The sequence below is a fragment of the Syngnathoides biaculeatus genome, chromosome 9, assembly GCF_019802595.1.
Source record: "Syngnathoides biaculeatus isolate LvHL_M chromosome 9, ASM1980259v1, whole genome shotgun sequence".
NCBI classification, from domain to species: domain Eukaryota; kingdom Metazoa; phylum Chordata; class Actinopteri; order Syngnathiformes; family Syngnathidae; genus Syngnathoides; species Syngnathoides biaculeatus.
In genome coordinates this window covers 13,567,034-13,594,031 of record NC_084648.1, presented here as the reverse complement: position 1 = coordinate 13,594,031, position 26,998 = coordinate 13,567,034, and the positions used below count along the sequence as shown (strand labels likewise).

The window sequence follows — 26,998 nt, the reverse complement described above, 5'->3', positions numbered from 1 at the left end:
GGAAAGCGTTGGCCTCACAGTTCTGGGGACCCAGGTTCAAATCCTGGCCCCACTTGTGTGGAGTTTGCATGTTCTCCCCGTGGCTGCGTGGGTTTTCTCTGGGCACTCCGGTTTCTTCTCACATCCCCAAAACATGCAACATTAATTGGCAACTCTAAATTGCCCCTAGGTGTGATTGTGAGGGCGGCTGTTTGTCTCAATGTGCCCTGAGATTGGCTGGCAACCAGTTCAGGGTGTACCCCGCCTCCTGCCCTTTGACTGCTGGGATAGGCTCCAGCGCTCCCGTGACCCTCGTGAGGATAAGCGGCTAAGAAAATTGATGGATAATATTTGAAGTAAAGCAGAAACATTAATTTTGCCGTATCTCTATACATTACAGCTCAGACGTTCAATTCCTCCATCCCTCAATTTTGTGCAGTATTCGCTTGTCCTCATTGGGGTCATGGGTCACGTTCACACCTATGGTCAATTTAGAGTTTCCATAAATGTTTTTGGATCGTGGGAGGCTCGGGTAGCAAGGAAGAAAACATGCCAGCGGTGGGAAAACAGACTGACTGCAGACTCCACACAGGAAGGACCGTGCAAGATTTGAACCGAAAGCCTCAGAAATGCGAGACAGATCTGCCAACCACTAGGATACCATCCCGCATACTTTCGCTTTCTCTTTGAAATAAGCAAAGAATTATCAGTGATTATTCGGTTACTTTCTCGCATGTAAATGTCGTACTGTAAAATATTTTGGCAGACAACTGTGTGTAGTCCCCTCTAAGCAATAGACTTTTGCAGGTTGAATATTTGCTGATATGTTTTTATTCTTTTTTTTCACGCGGGATGTGTCTATCTTCTGTTTGATGCTTTAAAAAAAGGGCAATTTAAAACGGACAATTATTGCGTTTTACTCGCTGTGCCTGGGGGGGGGAATTAATACTTACGACACCAAATGTCCTGCATTCCTTCAATTATGTTTTTTTTTTTTTTTTTTTTTTTTGGTAACTGGTCAGAAGACGTGCGAGCCCAGGAGAAAATCAAATCTAATTCTAGCGTTATTATAAACTATTTCCAGCATTACAGTGGGGTCCATCCAATATCCAGCCATTGAAAATTATGAATAAGAGCATGTGACTGGATCTTCAATCTTTTCCCCTTAAGGCTGTTGAGTCATGTATTATTTTAGAGCATGAATGAACCCCATAAAATTTGTATAACCCGTGATATTTTGTGTTTTGGCCACAGGTGCCCAAGTGAGGAGCGCTGCTTCTGGTGTAGCCACTTGCAATGTCACAGAGAAGCGGGCAGGAGGACCCGGAGCGGTACCTCTTTGTAGACCGCGCCGTGGTCTACAACCCGGCCTCGCAGGCCGACTGGACCGCCAAGAGGCTGGTATGGATCCCGTCGGAGCGCCACGGGTTCGAAGCGGCCAGCGTACGCGAGGAGCGCGGCGAGGAGGTGCTCGTGGAGCTGGCGGAGAACGGGAAGAAAGCCTCGGTCAACAAGGACGACATCCAAAAGATGAACCCGCCCAAGTTCAGCAAGGTGGAGGACATGGCCGAGCTCACCTGCCTCAACGAAGCCTCCGTACTGCACAACCTCAAGGACCGCTACTACTCGGGCCTCATTTATGTAAGTACTTTTGTCCTTTATTGTCACAGGTGTCCAACATAAGGCCCGGGGGCAAAATCCGGCCCGCCACATCATTTTATGTGGCCCGCAAAGGCAAATCACGCGCATCAACTTCCAGGATTCTTGCTAAAATTGGTACCAAAATTTCATGTATAAATATGATAAGGTGATTCAAGATTTTTATGGTTTCTCAGTCATAATGGCCCTCTGAGGGGAAACCGTAACTACAATTTGACCCAAAACAAAAATGAATTTGACACGCATGTTTACAGTGAACCACCATCGTTTCCATCCCCACCTGCAGTGGGTGAAGAGTAGCAGTTTGGACATTTCACCATATTTGAATACATTGTACTGTAATTTCTGTCCTATAAGTCGCAACTTTTTTCACACGCTTTCAACCCTGCGGTTTATGCGATGATGCGACTGATTTGTGCATTTTTTTGTAACGGCCGCAAGGGGGCAGGCGAGCGGAAAAGGTAAGACTGAGACCAGTGGAATGTATGTGCCGAGGAAGTGAATTTTACCGGTCCGTAGAATATATGTGCCAAGGAAGTGAATTTTACCAGTCCAGTACTGTAGCTCTGCGCTTGCGTGTTACTGCCGTGTCTCAGTGATTTTTACTGGTATGTTTTTTTTTTTTTTTTTTTTTTAACCGGCTGGAAATCACGGTAAATATATTTCAACACAAGCAAACAATTTGCAAGCCAAAAAAAAAATGTCTCGAAAATACTGCTGCCACAATTCCGTCACTACCTGAGGAGTTCATCATCTGTTTTTCTTAGCAAAGATGTGATGTTGGTGCATACAGTATTTTTATGGTTTCAGCATTGGTGCATACGTACTTTTTAGTGAACTTGGCAAATCTCCAAAATGGCCCACATGGCACTCGGATAAGAACTCCCACTCGGCTTATCATTGCTGAATCACTCCCTCACTTTGTTTTTCTTCTAATGTTATTAGAACGATGATGGGGGGGGTCTCGCTTTACAAAATAGAAATATTAATCCCCTCCAGAGACATGAAAACCGTCAAACCGAATCCAATTTAAGGTTTAGAAAGCATTTTTTTTTTCAGAAAGACTTTTGGATTTTTAACCAATGTCTCTCGTGGGATCAGTTCCAGGGTCAAAGTCTGTAAACGTCCATGAATAGCTTTTAAAGTAACCAGTTTGGGGTGTAGTCCACCCTTCACCCGAAGTTAGCTGGAATAGGCTCTAGCACTCCTGTGACACTTGTGAGGATAAGCGGCTGTGAAAGCGACATGGACATTTTATGCTGTCTTACAAATGTTAAAATAAAATAACTACTGTTAATTAAACAGTACAGTAATAAAACACACTTTACACTTTATTTTGAGCAGGATGTAGTTTTGGAGTGATTTTGTACTGTATTCAATTGTATTTTTTTTAAGTGTAAAAAGATGTTAACTATAAACACTATACAGTGGTGCCTTGACATACGGCTTCTGAGTTTTTCGACATACGAGATGCCAATCATCTGATTTATTTCATTTTTATTTATCCTTATTGTTTTGCTTTGATTTGTGAACACGAACTTGAACTCAGCCGACGTAACAAAGGCAGCACTTTTGGTGAACAATTCCTCAAAAAAAGAGGCTTCAAGCTCTTTACTGTCACTGCCCAATTGAAGTTTACCGTCAAACTAACAATTACATTTTGATAATTATGTCTCTTTAAAACAACCAAACGACGACTAAAGTAAGACTCTGCAAGTTTCTTGCTAACATAATTTGGAAAATGCCATTGACAGACTAAATTTAGCATTTATAAAGGGGTTTTGGAACACAAAACACAAACGGTGGGGCAACACATGTAGACAGATGATATCAAATACTAACACCACTTTTGGAAAAAAGTCAAATCATTACAGCTTATTGAGTCACTGTGAATAGTGAAAATGTCAAACAGACAATTGAAGAATTACTTTACAAGGTTATTATTTTGGTGCATTTATTATGAAATAAGACCTTTCCAAATGAATCGCAGCACTGATCTTATTTGTAGTATGCCTGGCTCTTCAAAGAGCCCTTCAGATTTTCCCTTTAGCAGGTATGCCATCATCATGTCCTACATTAGCCGTCCATTCCCCCTTGCGATTATGACCCACTTAGCGACTTGCATGCCTGGAATAATCCCGACTCGCAGCTAGTGGTCCGCTTGAGACTCCGGCAGAGGTTTCACACTTGGAGAGCTTTTCTTGCTGCACGATTGTGAATGTATGAGATAGGAATGGAATGGCGCTGACATTAAAAATAGCAGGGAATTAGTTGGTTCAACTACAAACTCTTTGTGTAGCCATAAAATTAAGTAACGTGCATGTCGAGCGCAGTTGGTCTTTTTTTTTTTTTTTTTTTTCAAAGAGAAGATTCTCTTAACGGAAGAGTAAATAAGCCCAGACAAATCCGTCAACTACAAACCATTACTGAGTCAGACTGTAGTTAAATTGCCTTGGAAAAAGCGCTAGGTATTTTTCACTGTCAGTCGACAGCTGTACAGCACAACTCTACAGCTTCTCTGCTAATTTGATAATGACTGTTGGACGGAACCCAGTGTTGTTAATGTGCCTGGCACTTAGTTAGGTGTGGTATACAATTAGTGGTTGGACAGACTCGTCGACATTAATTGCTAACGTGCTCCACGTTGACTAGTCACTAATCCCCTGTTTTTGTCTTGAGTAGGCAGAGCTTTAGGGCTCCGAACTAACATTTTTTTCCTCGTAGCGCATTGGTCTCGAGCTTAACATTTTGCGGGTGCAAGCAGAAAACGCGGGGACCGCGCTGTAAATCGACTTCCAAAGTAAACCTGACAAAACCGCAACACGTTACTCTTTATTCCTGTCTGATAAATTGTTTGGACAGTTCATAATAGCCTCAGTAGTAAAAGAAAATATACCCAGTAGAGCATGGTATATGAAGTCATATGGGAAAATTTTCTGTGTACTTGAATGTTTGGTTTTTTTTTTTTTTAATGTATTGTAGTAGTGAGGGTTCTGCCCCACTTCACTATTTATTTTCATGGCCAGTAATATCATAGTACGTATACTGTGTAATTCCTGTTTAGACACTGAATTTGTACAGATCCTGTTTTGTTTTTTTAAAACCTGGATCAATCTTTATTTTTATGTTTCAACAAAATATTTTATTATTTCTATATTGAGCCATTTTTTTTTTTTGCTTTGTTTTTCCTCCCTTTCAGTAAATGTCTGATTATTGGACATTTCCGAAATATTATCCCGACCGATTGTCACTGTCCTCTGGAGGAATTATTTCGAAAATGATTTTGTTGACATTCTAAATGTTACATTTGGAGTTTAGCGTTATGTACTATATGTTCCAAGTTACAGAGTGGGAGGAGTTATGGTTATGAGTGTAACGTGGTGTGTTCATCATCTCAGGAGTACGCCATGTACAGTAAGAACAGAGAAAATACAAAATCTGTAAAGATGTCTAAAGCTCACTTTAGAGTATCTTAAAGAAGCATTCGTGGCTTCAGCAAAAATTGTCCAGCAGCTATTCAATATTACATCATTTTGATCATCATTGCAACTGTCTAATCAGGTCTCAAATCTGTATTATTGATATCACTGTGTTGCATTATTGAATGCAAGCTGCTAGACGCTCATCTTTAAGTGGCATTGATGATGCACAGTGTACAAGGGGTCGAACGACTGCAGATTTTTCGCATTTAACGTCAAGGGGTCAAAAGTTAAGTGGACTTTGACGAATCGATGATGCAATTTATATATATTTTTTTTCATTCAACTTCCTCTGCACACCTCCAAACACAAGCTAGCTCACTCACTCGACCCACCGTCCTCTGCTGCACAGACCCAACACCAAGACTCGTTCATCCAATCACATTCAGTTACGTTCATGGTCTTCCAGTCCATATATTTTCTAGCTTTGTGCATAATACCAATACAATATCCATGTGAGGTGCAGGTATTTTTATCCACTTGGGATCTCCGTCCTCACGTTCTGCAGAACTGTATCTGTGACTAAAGGTGTGTGATTTTAAAAGATGTGGCCTGGTCTCTTGACATCAGAGTCAGCGAATGAGACTATAAAAATGTTGGCGTAGTGCAATTACTCACCTGCACAAAAACATTTTTGCACCTAAAGCAAACATAGAACGGTCCACGCATTTACTTCCTCAGTTTGCTTAAGCGGACAAAAATGATATGAAATGGCTTAAGTATGCCTTCATCTCTTTTGCATGTCTTTTGCATTCAAAGTGAGGCGTAGCGACGTTTGAATGAAGCGCACGGGAGGAACGGTCTCTTCTTACCCATTGAGAGAAACTGAAGACTGGTTGCTAAGCATTTCTCGGTTCACAGACATTTATTCGCGCATTCCCTGAGTGGTGAGGCCCATTTAAACTGTCAGAATTTCCCCCTTTTATCAGTTTCTCGTAATAGCGCAATGTGCCCAAAGGGTCCTGAATGAAATTTCAGGATACAAACATAATATATTTGCAATTTAAAAAAAAAAGGGGGGGGGGATATTTGGAAAAAAAACAAAAAAGATTTATTGGGTGGTGTCCAGTCACGGCTGTCCGTCTACGCAGCCAACCTCTTGGCCTCAGGGGCCTGCTAATCCCACAAATATCCCCTGGGATCCACAGTCAAGGGCAGCCAGCTGAGTCATTCCTGTCTCCCCACTGCCCGTGGCCCATGCTGGGTCAGTAGCAGTGATCCGTCTGTCTGGCGCTGTGCCCACTGTAGGGGGTCCATGAAGGGGTTACTGTGGCGCACAACATGAACTAGTAGTTTAGTCAATCCCAGCTAAAAAGGTTTGAACAATACCATGATTAATTGCGAACAGTCATTTTTACATACTATGATGTAAATACTGTTTGTCGTTGGGTTGTAGCACACGTCTTTGTCAAAGTCTTCTGCTAACATGAAAGAGATCCGAAGTCGGGGTACCGGTGGCCATCTGCCGATCGCAAAGGAACACAACCTCTACACGCATTGCACAACTCAGTGATGTACTTAAAATGTACATTTGAAATTTGTAAATGGAAACATACATAGCAGTGGTTGTAATCACTCAATTAGGCACGATTAAATAGTCGCTACGATGAATGTTCTAAGGGAATGTGGTGTGTAATAAGCCTTTGTACAGTGCCATGAACACCTTTTGTAATTGAATAAGTGCAGTAATATAGTAACTGTTTGTGACCACTTTTCTTCTTTTAACACTAGGTTTAATGCCTAAATCCCTTCTTCCGGCTGTCTATTGACATATAACCCCAATAAAAAATGAAAGTATCGGAATCTATAGATCTTTGTTCTGCGCATTTATAGACATCCAGCTAGCTTCTCGCTCTTCTTTTCCTTTCGGCTTGTCCCTTTAGGGGTCGCCACAGCTTGTCATCTTTTTCCATCTAAGACTATCTCGTGCGTCTTCCTCTCTAACACCACTGTCCTCATGTCCTCCCTCACAACATCCATCAACCTTCTCTTTGGTCTTCCTCTCGCTCTTTTCCCTGGCAGCTCCATCCTCAGCACCCTTCTACCAACACACTCACTCTCTCACCTCTGGACGTGTCCAAACCATCGAACTCTGCTCTCTCAAACCTCATCTCCAAAACATGCAACTTTGGCTGTCCCTCTAATGAGTTCATTTCTAATCCTATCTGACCGAGAACCTCAAAATCTTCATTTCTGCCACCTCCAGTTCTGCTTCCTGTCGTCTCTTCAGTGCCGCCGTCTCTAAACCGTACATCATGGCCGCCCTCACCACTGTTTTACACACTTTTTCCTTCATCCCAGCAGAGACTCTTCTGTCATATAACGCACCAGACACCTTCCACCAGCTGTTCCAATCTGCTTGGACCCGTTTTTTCACTTCCTTACCACACTCCCCATTGCTCTGGATTGTTGTACTCTAGTATTTGAAGCCTTCCCATCTGTATCCCTCTGTCTTGCCAACCTGTACCGATCCTTTTCTCCTTCTTTCGTGTCCAACCTGGTGTACATGTCGTCATATGCCTCTTACAGTCATTGTTAGCCTTCGCCAGCTAACAATGACTGTAATCATCTTATGTCTGCTTACATTGCCATGACACATTTATATACTATGAATTGAATTAATCGCACATTATTACGTGAGGAAAGTAATGTGAAAGCGGAGTTTTTTTTTTTATTTTAATGTTATTTTTTTAATGAATCAAGACCTTTGATCCCAGTCATTGATAGGTGATTGAAATAGCCTTAATCCTGTCAGTGTCTACTGCACGGCCTCACGCACTCTTGACTTAATGGAGCGTTCGGGGATTAACCCTATATGGGCCGGGTCTGTCTGCATGTTTGTTTACATTCTGTAGCGGCACCAGCTGTGCATTATGGGATCAGGCAATTATCTTCTTTCAGTCATTCATTTATTGATATCTGGGCATAATTAACATCAGTAATGAAAAGGTTGTCCACCAACTAGAAAATGTGTTAAATTTTGATACAAATTGCATTTTAATGTGTGCAGGAACCAGCTAATAAATGCTAATAGATTCCTTTTTTGTGCTGAGTCACTTTCCACTTCGTCTCCAGCATAATCAGACCATTATTATAGCAAAAGCAACATAAAATATGAACTGGCAACCACTGAAATTGCATTTAGATTGACTATATTTTGTTTTTCTTTTCTTTTCTTTTTTTTTTATAGACATACTCTGGCCTCTTCTGTGTAGTCATAAATCCCTACAAAAACCTCCCCATCTACTCTGAGAACATCGTGGAAATGTACCGGGGCAAAAAGAGACACGAGATGCCCCCTCACATCTACGCCATCTCAGAGTCTGCTTACAGATGCATGCTACAAGGTAAGTCGGCTTCTGTCACATCTGGCACAGTACGCCGGTGTAAAATGGCCTAGATTGTACAGTAGCACAATTTTTAATCAAATAAAGTACACCATATGCTCCTCATCTTTGATATCCCCGCACTGTATGCGCCTCAGCCGACGTCACACTCATTTTCCTAAGATGAGTTCATTAGGTTTTGGAAAGTACAAGTGGTTCAGTCTTAAGGGAGAGAATGTATCTTTTACATGATTAACAATTGCTTGTTTTCGACTTGGTGGCTGTTCCGTACACGCACAGATTGCATCCTTTGTGTTTTGGCTGCTTAGCATAGGCAAACACATGTTACTTATCATGTGGCTCTGTTTAATTGTTAGACAAACAAAGGACTATACATCTACACCCCGGGCCACTCGATCTGGAAGCTTGGTTTAATTCTTTCTTCCATGGCGACTCACAACACCTTAAAATAGCTTTATTAGTTTGTATCCTGTCAGACCAAAACGAGTGACTTAAATCCTGAAGTCTGTAACTGAAGTCCACTGAATAGCATCTTCAAGCTTCCTTGTAGTCGGCGAAGATCCCGACACTTTTGAGTGAACAGCGACCAACCGGGCTCAAAGCGACAAGAACACAGAGGGTGACCCCATTGTGCTTGACAATCAGTCCTTTGTGGCCTGCGAGTGATGGTGGTGACAAACTGGACAGCCCTGTCACTTCTTTCAGGCTTCAAAGCCTGTCAAAGCAAAACTTCATCTATTTTTATACTTTAGTTTATACTTATTTTATACTTTCCCACCTGAAAATCAGCAGTATGAGCAAAATATTTCCAATTTACTGGTGTAACATAGAAACTGACATTAATAGATTTTTTTTTTTTTTTGTGGTCTCCAAATTTGTTTTCTTTCTCTCCTTTTTTATTTTATTTTATTTTTTAGATTTTTAGGGTTAGGGTTCAAACATACAATTTATTACAGTCTCAACATTTTTTTAAACGTATGACAGGAAAGGACCCTGGTGGAAAGTAAGAGTTGATTGGGGTGGACATGGTCAAAAACATCGTGCCAGTTTAAAAAAAAATGCAAAAGCAAAGAGCAATCCTTTATCAATACACTGGAGGTACTGCAACGGAGGTAGCAGCTGCAAACACACGAATGCTTATCCAAAAGGATTTCACACTTCACCGCAGTTTATCAAAATCAAGTCACAATGTAGCCATGGCTTTTTGCTGGCTACATCCCGTGGTGTGACTTTCCAATAAGAGCATCGAGAAGTTCACCAAACATTACAGCAGCGTGAAATCGATTTCTCATGCCTTGAATTCAAATGAAAGTGCCTCATCAGTGATAGTTTTTAGACTACCGTGTACACTGTTACATGTATCATACTTGGCCAATAAAGATGGTTCGTCTTATGATGTTCTTTTCAGCCTTTTTTTCCTTGACAGAATTTTTTTTTTCTCTTTTAATTAAGCAACCTCCCTGGCATTTAGGTGCAATATTATATACGAAATTGAGGATTTACTTATTTATTTTCAGTTTTGCGGACAACAGTTACTTTTTATTCATCTTATGTTCAGTCACAGTTTTGGTGTCACATCTTAATCCTAAAGGGAATATTTTTGTTTGGTTATTAATGTTAAATTAGCATTTAAAAGGTTTTGATTGTAATTTCTTGAGTATTGTGCTTAAAGGGCTCTATTCTCCAATTTTTTAATGATATGATTGTCATTTTGCTTTTTACTCAAGGGGGAAAATTTCATTACAATCATATTCTTAGAGGGGGAAAATATGGGAGTGGATTTTTCTCACTTTTGTGTTCTCGAGGCTTCCGATTTCTGCATCTTACTTGTGTCTGCGGAATCTTGGATTAGGGTTTGTTTTCATATCATTAGTGATATCACAAATGTTTCTTGAAGGTCCACCTCGAATATTACGTTTTCAACAAGCACAAAGAAAATATTGTACCCTCTCATTGTTAATAGTCAACCTGCACAAATGTCATATTTTGTAATATGAGCAAGGAGATACACACTAACGCACCACCATTCCAACCCATTTCCCGTTGTGATTATATTCGAGTGAACAGTGTTGTGCTTGGGAAAAGAGGTTTGTAGGTTGGAGATTAGTGGATGCCAGCTGCTGTGTGGTGCCCCTGAGCATCTCAACAACCTGATTTAATATTAGCGATTATCCAGTTTGTGTTACGATGAAGGCGGTCGGAAAGCCATTAAAACGCTTCAGCAAATATTGACACATTTTGGAATAAGTCCAGAGTGTGTAATTTTATACCACCGTTTGGCAACATGACATGTTGCCGTTTCCAATGTGTAAAATAAGGCATTCCATGGTCAGAAAAATTACAGTTTCCGTTTCTGTTGTAGAATTATTTTGTATGATTGTTTGGGTTGCAGCCATCTCAACAATGGATTACGAGAGGAACTGTTAGCAAATGAGGGAATCCTGTCATTACCAAACGTGTATCCGAGTCTCCCAGGCATCTGTTAATTACCTCTACATTTTTGTATAACCCACCAACGGTCCGATGGGCTGTTTAATGGGGTGTTACCTAAGACAGACAGACTGTGTAAGCAGACCAGTAAAACTTAATTCACATCTGTTGTTGATCGGTGCCCTTATTTCTCACTTATAATATTGCTGTTTGGGTCTTCATGGACTCTAGTCGTGCTTTATGAATAATGTAAGCATATAGGAGGATGTTATGTCAGCAGTGATGGGTTCTAAGCAAGGATGAACAGCCCTTGAGGGATCCCGAAGTGGGATAGTGAAAAAGGGGGTCTTTGTTTCAGTGAGAATCCCCCTTCCTTAAGTCTCCCTGGTGTTTAATCACAGCCTTGGGTTGATGTATCTTAACCTTTATATTGGATCAGAGAGGGTTTTTCAAAAGCACCTTTTTTGACATCCTTTCCGAGAAAGGCTTTACCTCAAAAGACAAAAGTATGACTGACATCAGTTGGCAAGGCAACGCAACTTTATCTTATGTCGCACAATTCAACAACAAGGTGATTCAAAGTGCTTTACAAAAACATCAAAACGTAAATGCAAACATGATTTTAGACTAACACAAAAAGCAATGAGAACAATAGATAAAAAAAATCATACAAGATCACTAGTTATAAAATAAGTATTTGAACACTCTGCTATACTGCAAGTTCTCCCACTTAGAATTCGTGGAGGGGTCTGAAATTTTTATCGTAGGTGCATGTCCACTGCGAGAGAGATTATCTAAAAAGAAAAATCCAGAAATCACAATGTATGATTTTTTTTTTTTTTTTTAACAAATGAAATCCAGAAATCACAATGTATGATTTTTTTTTTTTTTTTCCACAAATGAAATCACAATGTATGTTTTTTTTTTTTTTTTTTTTAACAAATGGTCAGTAAGGTCTTCAGTCTGCCAATTTTTGGCCAATCTAGTTACCAAGTCTAGTGAGAGAGGCGCGGAGGCATTAGGACAAATAAATTCTCCCAAAGTATGTTTTCATCTTCACCTCGTCAGTCTGTCAGTCTTATTTTTCCATTTTCTCCTTTCCATTCATCTCTTGGCTAACTTACTGCCCGTCAGAAGTGACTTGTTATAGACTCGAGCAGATGTATTTATTAAGCAGAGATCATTTTCTTCAGTTTGCATCAATACCTCGATTGAAATAAAAAATATTATTGTTCCTTGTACAGCAAATGTCGACCAGATTCCAGATCGTTCTCCTCAAAAATGTTCCACATTGGCAAGCAAACTACTGCATATGTTTCCATTTGTGTAACTGTAGCGGACACACACCAGCCCATACTCATGTGACACCAGTGCTCTTTGTTTTTTTTTTCCTCCTGAAATACATTATTTTAATCGATTCACCATTCAATTTTAAAACACTGTTGACATCCATGTCAATTGAATGGTCCAGTCACCTCTTTCCTGATATATGAAAATTGCACCGTATTACGATGGTGTAGTTCAAGACGTTGAAACTGTAAGTAGAACTACTGAACCTTCATATCATGGTGTACAATCATTTAATAGCCAGTCACAGAAGATACAACACAGGCATAAAATGTGAAAAGAATGACGAAAAATCCAGAGTAGTTTTTAGTGCTTTTTAAATTCAACCCTGTAATACTATAGTACGTACATTGCTTTCTTTGGGTGAGATCTAATAAATGTCAGGTTTCATAAATAAACATAGCTTGGGTGGACAATCAAGCATACATTTTTGTTTGCACGTTATCTGTAGGCGGCATGGTGGAACAGCCGTAAAGTATTGGCCTCACAGTTCTGAGGTCCAGGGTTCAATCCGGGCCCCGCCTGTGTGGAGTTTGCATGTTCTCCCCGCTGTCGCGTGGGTTTTCTTCCTCCCACATCCCAAAAACATGCAACATTAGTTGGACACTCTAAATTGCCCCTAGGTGTGATTATGAGTGTGGCTGTTTTTCCTCTTTGTGCCCTGCGATTAGCTGGGAACCAGTTCAGGGTGCACCCTGCCTCCTTCCCGGGAAAGGCTCCAGCACTCCTGTGACCCTTGTGAGGATAAGTGGCTAAGAAAATTGATGGATAGATGTTATCTGTATGTTTGTTTGTTTTTGGGTCTGGAATGATGCTACAGTGTCATGTCTTAATTTCCACCCAACAAAAATTGTGACTCAATCAATCCCTGCTCCTTGAATATCCTTTATGAAGGACTAGATTTGGGCATCTTTATTCTGTAGTATGAGTAAATGACAAGTAATATAATTTAAACCAGGGGTGCTCAATGTGTCGATCGCGTAATGGCTTGCCCCCCCAGCCCCCAAAAAAGAAGGCATCAGCCTATCATCTATCTTGTCACTTGATTCAGGTGTGGCCAATACGTCGATCACACGCGCATAAAAGGTGCGTTCTAGCAAGCTGGCCTCCTATTCACCGTCTCTCTTTTGCTTTCGCCACGGCAGTCACGGCTATGCTCGCATGCCCCCGCGTTGTAGCCTGAGGACGTCACCTTAAATTGACCTGTAGTCATGCACAGCCCACAAACTGCCCTTCTGACCATCAAATATCAACGTAGGAAAATTGTGGGGTGTGGGCGGTTTTGTCTTTTTCCTCATTCGCAAAGATTCTTAAATTGCCAGTTTCCTTTACACTACACATATAGATATAGACTGTACACATACACAGTGCAGTATATAATGATTGTGGAATGGTTAGCATATGGAAGTGAAGAGGCAGGATCCTATCTTTCCGCAGTGTCTGCAGTCCGTCTGATAAGCAGAAGCTATCTGAGTGTCAGTGTGTTGCTTCAGATAGCAACAAGAATAAGGGGCCTTTTATTAAGCAGTACGCTAGTACAGTATAACTTGGCATTGTAAAGATTGTACTAGGTTAGAACATTCTCATACTGTATTAACACTTTCTTCTTGTTTCTCAGGAATAGCCATAATGTCTTCCAGGAGTGTCGATTATTAAACTTACAATTTCAAACCAATCTCCCGCCATTCCCACATTAACCATTTGTACACGTATTGTCCTTAAGCCCCCCATTCTGTGTCTCTGCCACATATACAGAACACCAACCTGGAAAATGTGAAAAGAAATTCCAATTTGAATGGTTTAACCGATTGGCAAGTTCCATGGCCTCTCCCTACTTTGATGTCACACTATTTACGTAGCTTTCGCAAGATATAGCGGAAATTGTAACACTTGGAATTGGACCAGCAACTGTTTAATAGTTTGATGCCAATTCCATCTCCCAAGGTGTGCTTCCAGTATTCAATTGATCTCAACATCAAACTGCATTCTCACTTTTTCAGCGTAGTCTTCCGTCCTGAATAGTATGTCCACTCTAATACAGTCTTATTTTGATTTTATGCCCCAAAAATCTGGCATTTGAACAGGGGTGTGTAGACTTTTTATAGCCGCTGTACAGCCGGCAAGCTCAGATGCAGTCTCTAGCAAACTCTGGTATTGCGAAAACCCCAAAGACTCTAGGTGCGTATGTGTGTGCTCGTGCCCCCTTGTCACAAAATCTAACTGCAGGAAGTTCCCAGTCAACGCCAGGAAATCCAAATTGTCCCTAATGATTCCTCCAGCTGTGTCCTCATTCTGATACCTTTCCACGTAGTCAGCGCTTCACCTCTTGTCATTCCGCCAGTGTCAAGTTGTCAGTACTTCAGCCTCTACGCAATGCGTGGACATCTCCAAGAGTCTGCAAGTATTTTTTCAAACTATTCCTACTGAAATGAATGAAAGCCTGCTATTGAAATCCCCCTTGAAGGCTCTCTTTCCTCCAGCCCTCTACGCCTCGGTAACCGTTTTACCGATAACTTATTCCTTCTTATTTTGTGGAATGTACGTTTAAATCATACACGCTCCACTTCCACTCCGTTTAGTAAAGCGCTATGAAATTTGAAGGAGAAAACTATTTCCTCAGAAAGTGAGTTCCAGGTTTTTATTAGACCTAAGGCGTTTTTTTCAGGTGGTAGGCCTTTTTAGTTATATAAAACTTATATATTCAATCATTTGTTTTTCACAAGTTGCTCATCATAATTAAGACAAATTCCAAATTTAGGCTGTACTATAAAAATGTACTTTTTATTGTGTGCTATTATTTGTGTTTATTGAAGTAAACAATCAGGGTTACATGATTTCCAATTGCACCCGAGCTCTCTCTTGGAAACAAATACTCTGCATATTTCATTTGACTATTTCGAAGGTGACTATCCAGTTGTAGTCTTATCTCACTTTTGCAGTTGTTTAGCTTCAGTGTCACTTCAGCACCAGGGCTAGGCTATTTTTGTGGAGAATTGTGGAGTGAATATTTGGAAAAACTTGACTTTAAAAAAACCGTGATATCTCTTAATTCTGAAAATCCCTGGTTAGACTTTACTTGTCTTGATGCCGTCCACTTTCAATCAAGGAGCCACGAGAGACGGCGATAAAGACAGACTGCTGAGTTTGACTTATTCTTGTATCTTTCTCCTTGTTGTTTCCCACAGATCGAGAGGACCAGTCCATTCTTTGCACGTGAGTTTCCTGAATGTATAGTGGACTACTGTATCTGCAATTTACATTGCGGAATAAATTGGAACAGTCACACGCATGAATTTGAAAGTAACATGCACATAATTAGCGGACCAGCCTCACAAGGTCATGGCTGTTCCTTCAGTTCCTTGCGACACTGACCAGACTGTTGTTACTTGAAAGAAAAGCATTTTTTACATTTTTGTCTCACAGCCATCTGGCCTTTTTCTACTAACATGAGTATGCAGATGACAGGAATGAAGCTTAAGAAAATTCCAAAGTTATCAAGATCTGCACCACGGCAGAGCCCTGCTCTTCAAATAGAGGCGGGCGTCTTAATTTTGTCCTTCCATTTTTACGTAGTCCGCAAGTATCTAAGTATAGTTGCTCTTTTACCAACAGGGATTTTCAAACCAGCATTTTTTTTAGTCCAAGAATTTACATCAGACAGTAATCTAAATTAATCATTGGGCATGTGCCGGTATCAGATTCTGATAGTATGACAACCGTGAAATGAAGTATTGTGGTTTCACTGTATCACGGTCTATTTACATAATTCTACAATTAGTTGTAGATTTTCAAATGTTGGGATAAATAACAGCCTTTTTTTCAATTGCAGTTTTCAAAATAAAATTAAATGTAGACAATAAAAGTTCTAAGTTCTCTGAAAATAGGTAGCTACTTCTTCTCCGCTTTCTAACGTAACGTCAGCATGGAAACGAACTGACGTTAGCAACGCTAGTTAGCTATTTTTTTGCCTCTCTAGCGAACCTATAGTATTTATTTCCCCAGTTGTAAACATGTTACGGCTTTGCAAATATTTATTTCAAGATGGCATTATAGTAATGTAGCAATCTTACCTTGAGTGATGGGTGCAACTCCTAATTGTGATCATGTATTAGAAATATTGCCTCCTATACCTGTCTCTCTTTGTAAGCACATTTTCCATACATTTCCTCTACTTAGATCTAAAAAAAAAAAAAAAAAAAAGTATGCGTAAGCAACTACGCCAGGAGGTGAACGGCTCATGTGACTTTACTTATACAGAATATATTCAATTTTTTATCTTTCCTAACATTATGTTGTATAGCTTTGTTTTGTTGTATTACATGCTCACCCACACTGTACAAGTTTATTTTTTGCATAAATATTTATTATTTACAAGATGTGATTATATGTGGAATGTCACAGGAACACAACACTTTTACCTTCAATAAATAATACATTGGCATGAATCCCTCCACCATTACATGCGCATTGACCCACACTAGCTCACGCTTAGAGTTCAAAACTCATCCCATCACGATTTCCAAGCCGCTTATCCTCACATGGCTCGCGGGAGTGCTGGAGCCTATCCCAGCTACCATCAGGCGAATGACTGAATACACCCTGAACTGGTCCCCAGTCAGTCCCAGGGCACACATCGACACCATCAGCGAGCGGGAATCGATCCCACGCTGCCCGCACCAAGCCAGGCGTGTGTACCACTACTACACCATCAGTGACTCCTAGTCCAAAACTATTTAGTGCATTTTTGGCTTGTGCAAATTTGCATTTAGGGTAAAACCCCAGACATGCTTTAAATCTCAACTGTCCCTCAATTCATTTTTAAGGCTTACAGGACTCGAGAGGATTTCCTCCCTGTTTGTTTGTGTTCGCAACACCACAAAGGAAGCGTCAAAATGCAAGCTCGACATTTACGAAATCACAACTTGCTAAGGTCGACCATTGCATCAAATTCATAGAAAGATGCATGTCAGCATGTTGACAGTAATGCTGCTTCAGTCTGAAAGGGCCTGTAAAATGTGGACAGCGGTCTCTGCTCCATTGATGTTTTTTTTTTTTTTTTTTTTTATGGCACAAATTGAGTCGGAATGGATTTGCAGTTCATTCATTAACGGGGGTCTCGCAAAGCTTCTTCTGAGCTTCATGTTCTTTTGTCTCACACAGCGGTGAGTCTGGAGCTGGCAAGACAGAGAACACAAAGAAAGTCATCCAGTACCTGGCGCATGTTGCCTCCTCCCACAAAGGAAGAAAAGACCACAACATTCCTGTGAGTATTACCTGAACAATATTCTATCAAAGAAACCGAACAAACTAAGTGCAATATCAATGGGCACACAAATCAGTGATAGTCACGCTGCGATTTTCTGTAGGGTTTGGATTTTATGATAGTCAATGAATTACGTTCCAGGCTTTAGACAGCAGATCTGTGCATGCAATCTAACATTTTGCAATTTGTTTATTTGTAACAAACAGCCAGAATCTCCTAAGCCAGTGAAGCTGCAGGCAAGTCTCTATTTTTCATTATTCATTTCATTTATGTGCATGCAACAAACAATCCCTCACAATATTGGTCAAGTATCCTGGTTCACACCAGTCGGTAGTTTGCTGGTGAAAAGTAAAACGTTTTCAAAATTGAAACATCCATGGAAAACAGATTTGACAAGTTGACATCAATGAAATGTGGTATTTCTTGTTTACTTTCTTTTTTTTACCATCAGGCGAAAAATGCAGTTGTAAGTACCGGTGTCTTTTTATAAGATGGCATGTCCTTTTAAAATTACACGATTATGTTTCACATAGATACCTTGCATATGTAAATGTGCCATTATATAAAGTTATGTTGTTGTCTTTTTTTTTTTTTTTCTTTTCTGTGTGTTAATTCATGTAACATACATTTTGGGGTATTTTATGCGTTCCTTTTCCAAGTGCTATTTACAAACATTTAAACCGGCCATCTGAACCAAATAGCAGCAATTCAGGTTACAGAATATTGCAAAGCATGTAGGAGCAATAAGAAAGGTACGCTGTTATTTTAACCACTGTCCGCTGCGTTTTGGTTCTTCAGTTGTGTATATCATGACATTGTCATTATTGATTCTCCACAAGAATAACACTTGAATCCCCTCATGTCCTACAGAGTGGAGCCCTCTTTTATGTGAGTAGAATGTAGCTTTTCACCTGACTCATACCGTACTTACAAATACGAAGGGGGCTCTACCCACTCGGCTTCCATCCACACTTTCCTCTCAGAAAGACTAATAACGCTTGAATGTACAGGTGTCCCAATAAATGTGAATATCTTGTCATTTATTGAGATGCACCTGAATGATTTTAGGCTGGACTAAAGGGGCTATTCACCCACCTCCATTCACTTGCAGTGGTTGTCCTTTATTTTCGGCATAGCATGCAACCGCACTCGTGCTGACGGACTGAGCGGGATTTGCGGCAATCTCACTTGAGCACGACTTTGCAGCGCGGCAGCTTTATTACTACTAGTGGCCTCCGACGGCATTAATCAATCGTGTTTACAGTGGAATCTCAAAGGTCGACTTCTGTAAAAGTTTCGTCATATTTTCTATGCCCTCCTCATTTGTCATATCGGTTTAGTAACTGTTACTTGTTTGTTTTTTTTTCTTCATATTAACATATTAATATTAGTGGTGTACATCTATGGCCATTCAGATTGTTGAAATGTCACTTTTCCTCTCTTTTGGAATTTCTGTTCGACCTTTTAAGATTTCACTGTAAATTTCTTTTGACTAATACGCTATGGCATCTAACTTATAAGAACACCCCTGCTGCGTTTTTCAATGAAGTGGCGCCTTGACTTATGAGTTAAATTTGTTTGATGCTGCCAAACCATTTTATCAGGTTGTGCCAAGGTGGAATTTTAAAATTACACACCATCTCATCCTGCACTTTCTTCTTTGGCTTCAGACCAGACCTTTACCACTCGGAAAAGAGAAAATCTCGTCCAGTTTAACCACTTTTTCGTTGATTTATTCGCATACTCTGACAGTTGTTGCATCTTAAAAACAACAGCATTTCTTTTTTAACATTCTCCATTAATATTGAAAGTAAACATAAGCTGATGTTTTTTGTTTTTTTTTTGGCACACAGTCCTGGGATTACCAAATTGAGCACCCCTGGTCTACGTCAGACAAATATTTCCTTCAATTATATCATTAGAATTATTTAACACTTCACTAGCATACAGTATGTAAGTTAGTTATACTGTGGCGCGTTCTGACTGCCGTACAAATTTGGGTTAAAGGAAATTCAGACTGCCTTTATTTAGGACTTGGAACAAGCGCCATTGTTTTCTGAATTCATCCAGCTTGCTTCCCCACATCAATTTGGTCCTGACCAGATGCATGTACTGTACTTTGTACTGGCCTTGTGGCCTTTTACATGCTTTTTAGACGAGTGAACATTTTTTTGTGACCTCCAAAGCAGATGTTTTAGCATTAAGTACACATCCTCAACTGGAACGATTTAGGGGAGCAGTTTCTCTGATCCTCTTTTGACTTTTCTCAATCTGTCCAAAATCTTCTTCACGGCCTGGCAAAAGTCCCTGTGCTGTGGAGAGACACGAAGTTGTAGCTAAGGCAGAGGATATCCAGAAAATGACTGAATAATTAGAGGGCCTCAGAAGGAGAGAACGTACAATCCAGTAGCAGCTGTGCAACAATTGGCGTCACTTATGGAGCTTGTCAATTGTCAGACACTACTTAGTCCCAATGCATCAGAAATGTGGGTCAGCTATAGTTGCCCCCTGGGCTTTATAATCGGCTTGTTTTTTTGTTTTGTTTTGTTTTGTTTTTTTTTTTCTTATTTTTTGGGGGGTTTGTTTGTTTTTGGTCTGAGCCAAAGGAAAAAAAAACAGATTCAGGGTAGAAGTTTGTGGTTCACAGTTCCAATCTCCACAACATGATTGCTCTCTTAAATAAAAACATAGAAATTGACTTTTACTAGCTTTTAGCCAGTGTCACACTTAAGTCCAGCTGCTCAGAAACTCGATTAAAAGCATGAAGCTTCCTTCCAAGTCTGACATCACATGCTTCAGAGCTGATCCCTGAATGTTCCCCTTTGTGGGGGAAAAAAATGGCCCCTTTAGCTTCTGCTGCTATTCTTGATATTCGGCAAGCATATATCCCATGAAATATTGTAGCAGTAGAAAAAGAATGCCTTTCCCTCAGCATTTTTTTTTTATTCTCTGCTTGGGATTTAGGTCACAATTTGGCTTTAGATGAAAACAGTAAATGAGCCACATGTTTCAACAGCTGCACGAATCGTGTATTTATTTATTTAGCTTCTCCAAAGTGTCCAGTTCAACCGCCTTTTCGTGGTAAATGTTTTTTTTCTCTGCAAGAGAGCCAGTAAAAACATTTCCCAAGATAGGTTCTTGCCAATTATCTCATCTATTTGCTACATACTACTTAAAAAAAAAAAAGACAAAATGATTGTTGTGCAGTTGCACTCAAAATGACAAGACTTTTTAAATACTTCAACAAAACAGATTTGGCATACATTTTGCAAAATGTACAATTGAGAGTTTAATCATTTTAGTGGAACCATTTTTTGATCCAAACTTTATTAAATATTTACATTTATCTTTCACCATTACTACTTAAAATCAACAATTATAAATAATTGTGAAACTTTTGTCAGTTGGTTGTAAAAAGAATTTATTTTAAATTGAAATTATTTTCAATTCAATTCCATTTCAGTTTTTCTCCATTCCATTCCATCACTCAGAATATGTTCCAGAATTTTGTCTATTTTGTATGCAGAACTCCAAACCGGGATGAACACTATGCAATTGTGTCCACTTAACATTTGTCGCTTATCGATGACTCTCCTTTTTTTCTTACTGCTGTCATAATCTATCCAGCTTTGTTTGTCTACTTCTGCATTGTCAATGTTTCCGTCTTTATGAAACACACGACCTCCAGATGTTTGCTGTCTGTCTGCATGGAGCTTCTATTTTTTTTTTTTTTTTACCTTGAAACATCACTGACATGCGATTAATTTCTAATTATTTCTGGGTGTTCTTTGAAATTTCAAAGTGCTGACAAAGGATCACTAACACCCATTGTCTTCTCCCACCCACTCACACACACAGGGTGAACTGGAACGTCAGCTTTTACAAGCTAACCCCATCCTGGAGTCATTTGGAAACGCAAAGACGGTGAAAAATGACAACTCGTCCCGTTTTGTAAGTGCAAGATAATTTTCTTCTTTTTAATGTTACTTATAAATCTCAACAGTATGTCATCACTTTGTCGGTTCAGCTATTTAAATGCTTTAACGTTTGAGATTGACTAAGTAGCTGGTGCATTTCATGAAGCATCTATTTTCTATTGCAGGGGAAATTCATCCGCATCAACTTTGATGTCACTGGATATATTGTTGGGGCCAACATTGAAACATGTATCCCTTTTTATGTCGTCATTATTTTGTTAGAGGGAAATAAAATGTGAAATGTGTAGATTTTATTTTTCTTTTCCTTGAACAATTGGCTGTCAGATTTATTGGAGAAATCAAGAGCTATACGGCAAGCCAAAGATGAACGCACCTTCCACATATTTTACCAGCTGCTTGCCGGAGCTGGAGAACACCTCAGATGTGAGTATTTAACATGGATGCAGAACATCTTGCTGGCTATTCCTTCATTATATGCATTATATACATCATATGACTGAAAGAGCTGATCCCTGACGATCGTATGCTTCTAACATTTTGGGGAAAGGCCATTTTCTGTTCCTTCATGACTAAACAAGGTCCACAAAAGAATGAATGAGTTTAGTTTGGAAGAAGTTGAAAGTCCAGACCTAACTCATGGCAGTTTTTTGGGATCCGCCTTGTGTCCATGTTTCTGAAGGTTCATTATTTTTATTCTTGCGTCCATAGCTGACCTGCTTTTGGAGGGGTTTAACAACTACCGTTTCCTGTCCAATGGCAACATCCCAATCCCAGGCCAGCAGGATAAAGACAACTTCCACGAGACCATGGAGGCCATGCACATCATGAGCTTCTCCCACGAGGAGATTCTGGGTATGTCTCTGTTGGTTAGAGTGGTGGTGACCATGAATAACACAAAGACGCTAGCGATGTGAGCCTTTAAACCATGTGAAAGATGAAATATTGGGCAACATGGTAGGTAGCCTCGGGGTTAGCACATCTGACTCACAGTTTGAAGGTTGGCTGCAACTCACCTGTGACCCAATTGAAAACAAGTGCCAATAGAAATGGATGGATTTTAAAATATAATCCTAATGATCTCTGAGATGATTTTAACCCCCTTTTGACCATATTCACCGCATTAATGTGTGTCATGTTTTTTCAAGAGTCTAGTTCTTCTTTTTTCTCATTTTCCTAGCCATGTTGAAAGTCGTGTCCTCGGTGCTTCAGTTTGGAAACATTATCTTTAAGAAGGAAAGGAACACCGACCAGGCCTCTATGCCTGATAACACAGGTAAAAATCCATTCATCCATTTTCCAGGCCTCTTATCCACTCAAAATGTTCTTCAAATATCAAGGCTTAATTGATATAGCATTATTGCACTGGTTTAACACAGTATCTGCATTCATTCAACGTTGACGTTTATACGCCCGCAGTCAAGCATTAAGCTGGCTCAAGCCAAACTCATTTTGTTCTTAGTTTTTATAATGTGAGATGAATGCTTGTGATCTCTCTGTTCCACCCCCTAAGTTGCACATTGAACATTTTTGTCCAAGAATAAATTAGGGAACATTTCAAACACAGCATCTTATTATTTCTTTACTCTTACCCCCCAACACTTCTCTAATGTTAAAGGCATCTACATAGTACACAGATGAGAAAATAGCAAAGAAATAAAACTCACATCAGTTCAGAGACCTCAGATTGTAGTTTCAATCAAGTGTTCCTCCCGTGTAATATGTAATATTTTAAATGGTACACATAAACGGACAGACGTCTTCTGCGTAACTATGTACACAGAAACTCTCATTTTTTCCTCTTCCCGTATATCATCCACTCCTTTTTCACCCTCTTTTACATTGTGATGTGCATGCAGAGAGCTGTAGGATGCGGATGTGTGCGCTTTCAGTCCTTGAACCTTGTCAACCTGCTATTAAAGCACATCACTCTGAAGATTTATTCCTCAGGGGAAATGGGCCCCACCGAGTTCCTCCAAATGTGGCTGTGCATAGCTGTCTGTCCCTTTTTAAGCGGGAGAGAGAAAGAGAGACAGTGGGAGACTGAGTCATGAGTGCCAACGATACAGTGAGGCAAAATATTCCCAAATGTGACGATCAGGATCCAGGACGAGGGAATGTTTTTCTAGGAGAGGCTAGCTGACAGCTAGACAGCTTCTTTCAGCTTGCCATTAGCACTAGACATTTCCATTATATTTTATACAAACAGTGAAATCTGTCATACAATTTGAGGGAAAAGTTGGATGTAAATCAGTGAGAGATTCAGGTCAGGTTTAAATTCAGGTTTTAATCAATTTCAGAAAAATGTTATTGTATGTCAAAGAGTACTTTGGAAAAGCCCTAATATTTTTTTTCTTTTTTTATTATTCCTGACGCTTCCTCAGCTGCTCAGAAGCTGTGTCACCTGTTGGGCATGAGTGTCATGGAGTTCACTCGAGCCATCCTCTCCCCAAGGATCAAAGTGGGAAGAGACTATGTCCAGAAAGCACAAACCAAAGAGCAGGTCAGTTTTCTGTAGGCGCTCCTCTTTTGGATTTTTCTTTGATACAGTACTGCTAAAAATACACTTTTTCTGCAATGTATGCGTACCACTTTTGTCCAATATTTGGGGGGAAAAAATGCAGTCAGTTGTTGTAAAAAAAAAAAAAAAAAATACCAGCATGCTGTCGTTCGGCAAATTATGGCTGGCCCTGTGATACAGTAGTTCTCAACCAGTCAATGTACTGTGGCACATGAGTAAGGCCTAAGAGATCATCACCACAGGAAATGATCCAATTTCACTTTTTTATTAAAATTATTTATTTACGACAAATAATGTACTCAACGTTGTATAGTGACAGGCAGAACAATTAAATGCCATTTCATTAGATGGCACAAGGTAAATAATTAATCTCTGCTTCCACATTTTTTGACATTTTTATGTGGTGCTGTTCAAATGAGATTTTTTTCCAATGAAAAATGTGTCACGGGTCATTAAAAGTTGGAAGCATTATGGGTTCAATTAGTCATCAGGTGCGTTATTCAGTCCACAAATAAATGGCTCCTTCAAATGAAGGCCTCGGGAAGACAAATCATCAGTCTTCTTAGTTACCCGCGATAGATTAAGACCAAGATTAACTGAAGTCACCGATGGTACTGTAGCGGTCTGACTCGTCTGACTTTCCAATTCAAACTCAGTGACTGTAAAGAAGTGAGTGCGGTTGGTTGTCTACTAAATTTTGTCTGCATTTTGCCCGTCTGCTGGGATCCACTGCAACCCTAAACGAGATAAACGGTATAGGTAATGGAGTGAATGCAACCATTGCAGCTAATACACTGTTGCCAACCAAAACAGCAGCATCTAATGAGGGACAGACAGATGATGTACAGATGTACAAAAGTGGACAAAATTGCATGTTGTAAATGCATTTACTGTGTGCCAATTAAGATGCTTGTGGTGAGGAACTGCATTGATGTTTTGCACGTGATCACAGTTTTGTGTGTCCATGTTAATGTTCCAGGTTGAACTGGACTTGATAGTTATGTCCAGATTGCCTTAGTATTTGCCTTTTTGGTACATTTTTCTGTAAAGAAAAAAAATTGTGATAAACTCCCTTGTCGCCTGACCTAAATAGTAATACAGTATACTGATAATGTTGAATAAGTGAATCCCATTGTGGAAATATTGTTGTACAGTGTCTCCACTCTGGTCCTTGCTACAGGCTGACTTTGCTGTGGAGGCCCTGGGTAAAGCAACATATGAGCGTCTCTTCCGTTGGCTGGTCCACCGCATTAACAAAGCTCTGGACAGGACCAAAAGACAGGGGGCGTCCTTCATCGGTATCCTGGACATTGCTGGCTTTGAGATCTTCCAGGTTGGACTCTTAATTTTTGGGACAACATTATTAAATCCACTTATGCCAAAGGTATTTTGTTTTCGTTCGGGTAATTGTTAATGGTTCCACTCTGGTTCTTTTAACAGCTCAACTCTTTCGAGCAGCTGTGCATCAACTATACCAACGAGAAGCTGCAGCAGCTCTTCAATCACACCATGTTCATCCTTGAGCAGGAGGAGTACCAGAGGGAGGGCATTGAGTGGAGCTTCATCGACTTTGGCCTCGACCTACAGCCCTGCATCGACCTCATCGAGAGGCCGGTCAGGCGTCAGACTGAATGATCATGTTCAACATTAGCGTAATGTTGCTAAAAGATTTTAATCTGAACTCTTGAAGTTCTGTTACTGTTCCTCCAGGCAAACCCTCCAGGGTTGTTAGCTCTGCTAGATGAGGAGTGCTGGTTCCCCAAGGCCACAGACAAGACCTTTGTGGACAAGCTGATCCAGGAACAGGGAACACACACCAAGTTTCAGAAACCGCGCCAGCTCAAAGACAAAGCTGACTTTTGCATCATCCACTATGCTGGAAGGGTACGTTTGCAATGACTAAATACTAGACGAGACTTCTTTTACTACTACAGAGTAAGACCCCAAGTATTGATTTTTCACCATAATCATTTGCAAATGGAAAGATGGTTCTGGTCCGAGGTGATCTGATCCAAGGTTCTCCTGTGGTAGACATTCGGGTGGAATTACTGCTAGTAGCGTTATGCAAGAACACAGCACTCGTCACACAGAGAGAGACCTGCTGAGGAGGACATCTGCTTCACATTAGAGGGACTACGTCTTACGCAACTATTATTGAAAACCGCAAAGATTTGCAATTTTGCGCGGTGGGTGGAAAGAATGCTGAAGCGCAGAGGCACATTGTCAAATGTTCAATATTAGGTATGCACAAAATAAATGATCTGGTGTGAAATGAAGAGTTCACCCTGCACAATGGCAATCATAAATCTTTCCTGTCAAATCCAAAAATGTCTGCCTGTTTTATTTAAAAAGATGTTTGCTGGATTACTTTAAACATGTCAGCAATGATTTTAAATAGCTTTATCTTTGTTTTCCATATTGCCCATAGTAGAAAATATAATAAAATATGAGATTTTTTAATGGTTAGGTGTGCCCCATTTCAGGTGAAATGTAGTTGTTCATCCATCCATTTAGCACGTAGCTGCAACATTCGTAATTGTGCGGATTATGTTTGTCGTTCTCTTTATTTTCTCTATGCAAAACGGAAGTTATCGTGAATCACAGATGTCTAAATTATATGTCTGCATTGCGTACGGTGCTTGTGCATGGGCCAGCATACTGTGCCTGTGAGGGGGTACTGAGCACTCACACTAGCCATCAGATTTTCGGTGTCAAGTATTCCCAAAATACATTATGGATGGCCTAGTGTAGGCGAACTCTTAACTCTGCATAGTGATGAAAACATTTAAAAAAATACACATTTAATTTATTCCATCCATCCATTTTTAGTGCTTTTTCTTGTAAGTGCTGCAGGTGATCTAGAGCCTATCCCAGCTAACCTTGGGCAATAGTTGGTGTACCCCCTGGATTAGTGACCATCTATCTAAAACGGGGCTCAGCAACCTTTTTGAGGCTGAGGGCTACTTCGTTAGCAGCGATCGTATAAAGGGCTACGTGATCTGTTTGCGGCAAATTTCAGATTCAGTTCATTACACGTA

At 40.2% G+C, this 26,998-nt stretch overlaps 1 protein-coding gene across 1 annotated transcript in view; it reads left to right on the top strand.

The window, feature by feature from the left end:
• The window catches only part of LOC133505664 (myosin-10-like), a 54,291-nt gene that overhangs the window by 6,025 nt on the left and 21,268 nt on the right, over positions 1-26,998 (top strand). Inside the window, exons 2-16 of the mRNA XM_061828934.1 lie at positions 1,234-1,620; positions 8,308-8,464; positions 15,427-15,454; positions 17,402-17,504; positions 17,711-17,740; positions 18,375-18,392; positions 21,363-21,455; positions 21,607-21,670; positions 21,767-21,865; positions 22,151-22,294; positions 22,620-22,715; positions 23,824-23,942; positions 25,141-25,293; positions 25,401-25,574; positions 25,671-25,844. Coding sequence (XP_061684918.1) covers positions 1,276-1,620; positions 8,308-8,464; positions 15,427-15,454; positions 17,402-17,504; positions 17,711-17,740; positions 18,375-18,392; positions 21,363-21,455; positions 21,607-21,670; positions 21,767-21,865; positions 22,151-22,294; positions 22,620-22,715; positions 23,824-23,942; positions 25,141-25,293; positions 25,401-25,574; positions 25,671-25,844 — 1,797 coding nt within the window. The 5' untranslated portion in view covers positions 1,234-1,275. The remainder of the gene's footprint in view (positions 1-1,233; positions 1,621-8,307; positions 8,465-15,426; positions 15,455-17,401; positions 17,505-17,710; positions 17,741-18,374; positions 18,393-21,362; positions 21,456-21,606; positions 21,671-21,766; positions 21,866-22,150; positions 22,295-22,619; positions 22,716-23,823; positions 23,943-25,140; positions 25,294-25,400; positions 25,575-25,670; positions 25,845-26,998) is intronic.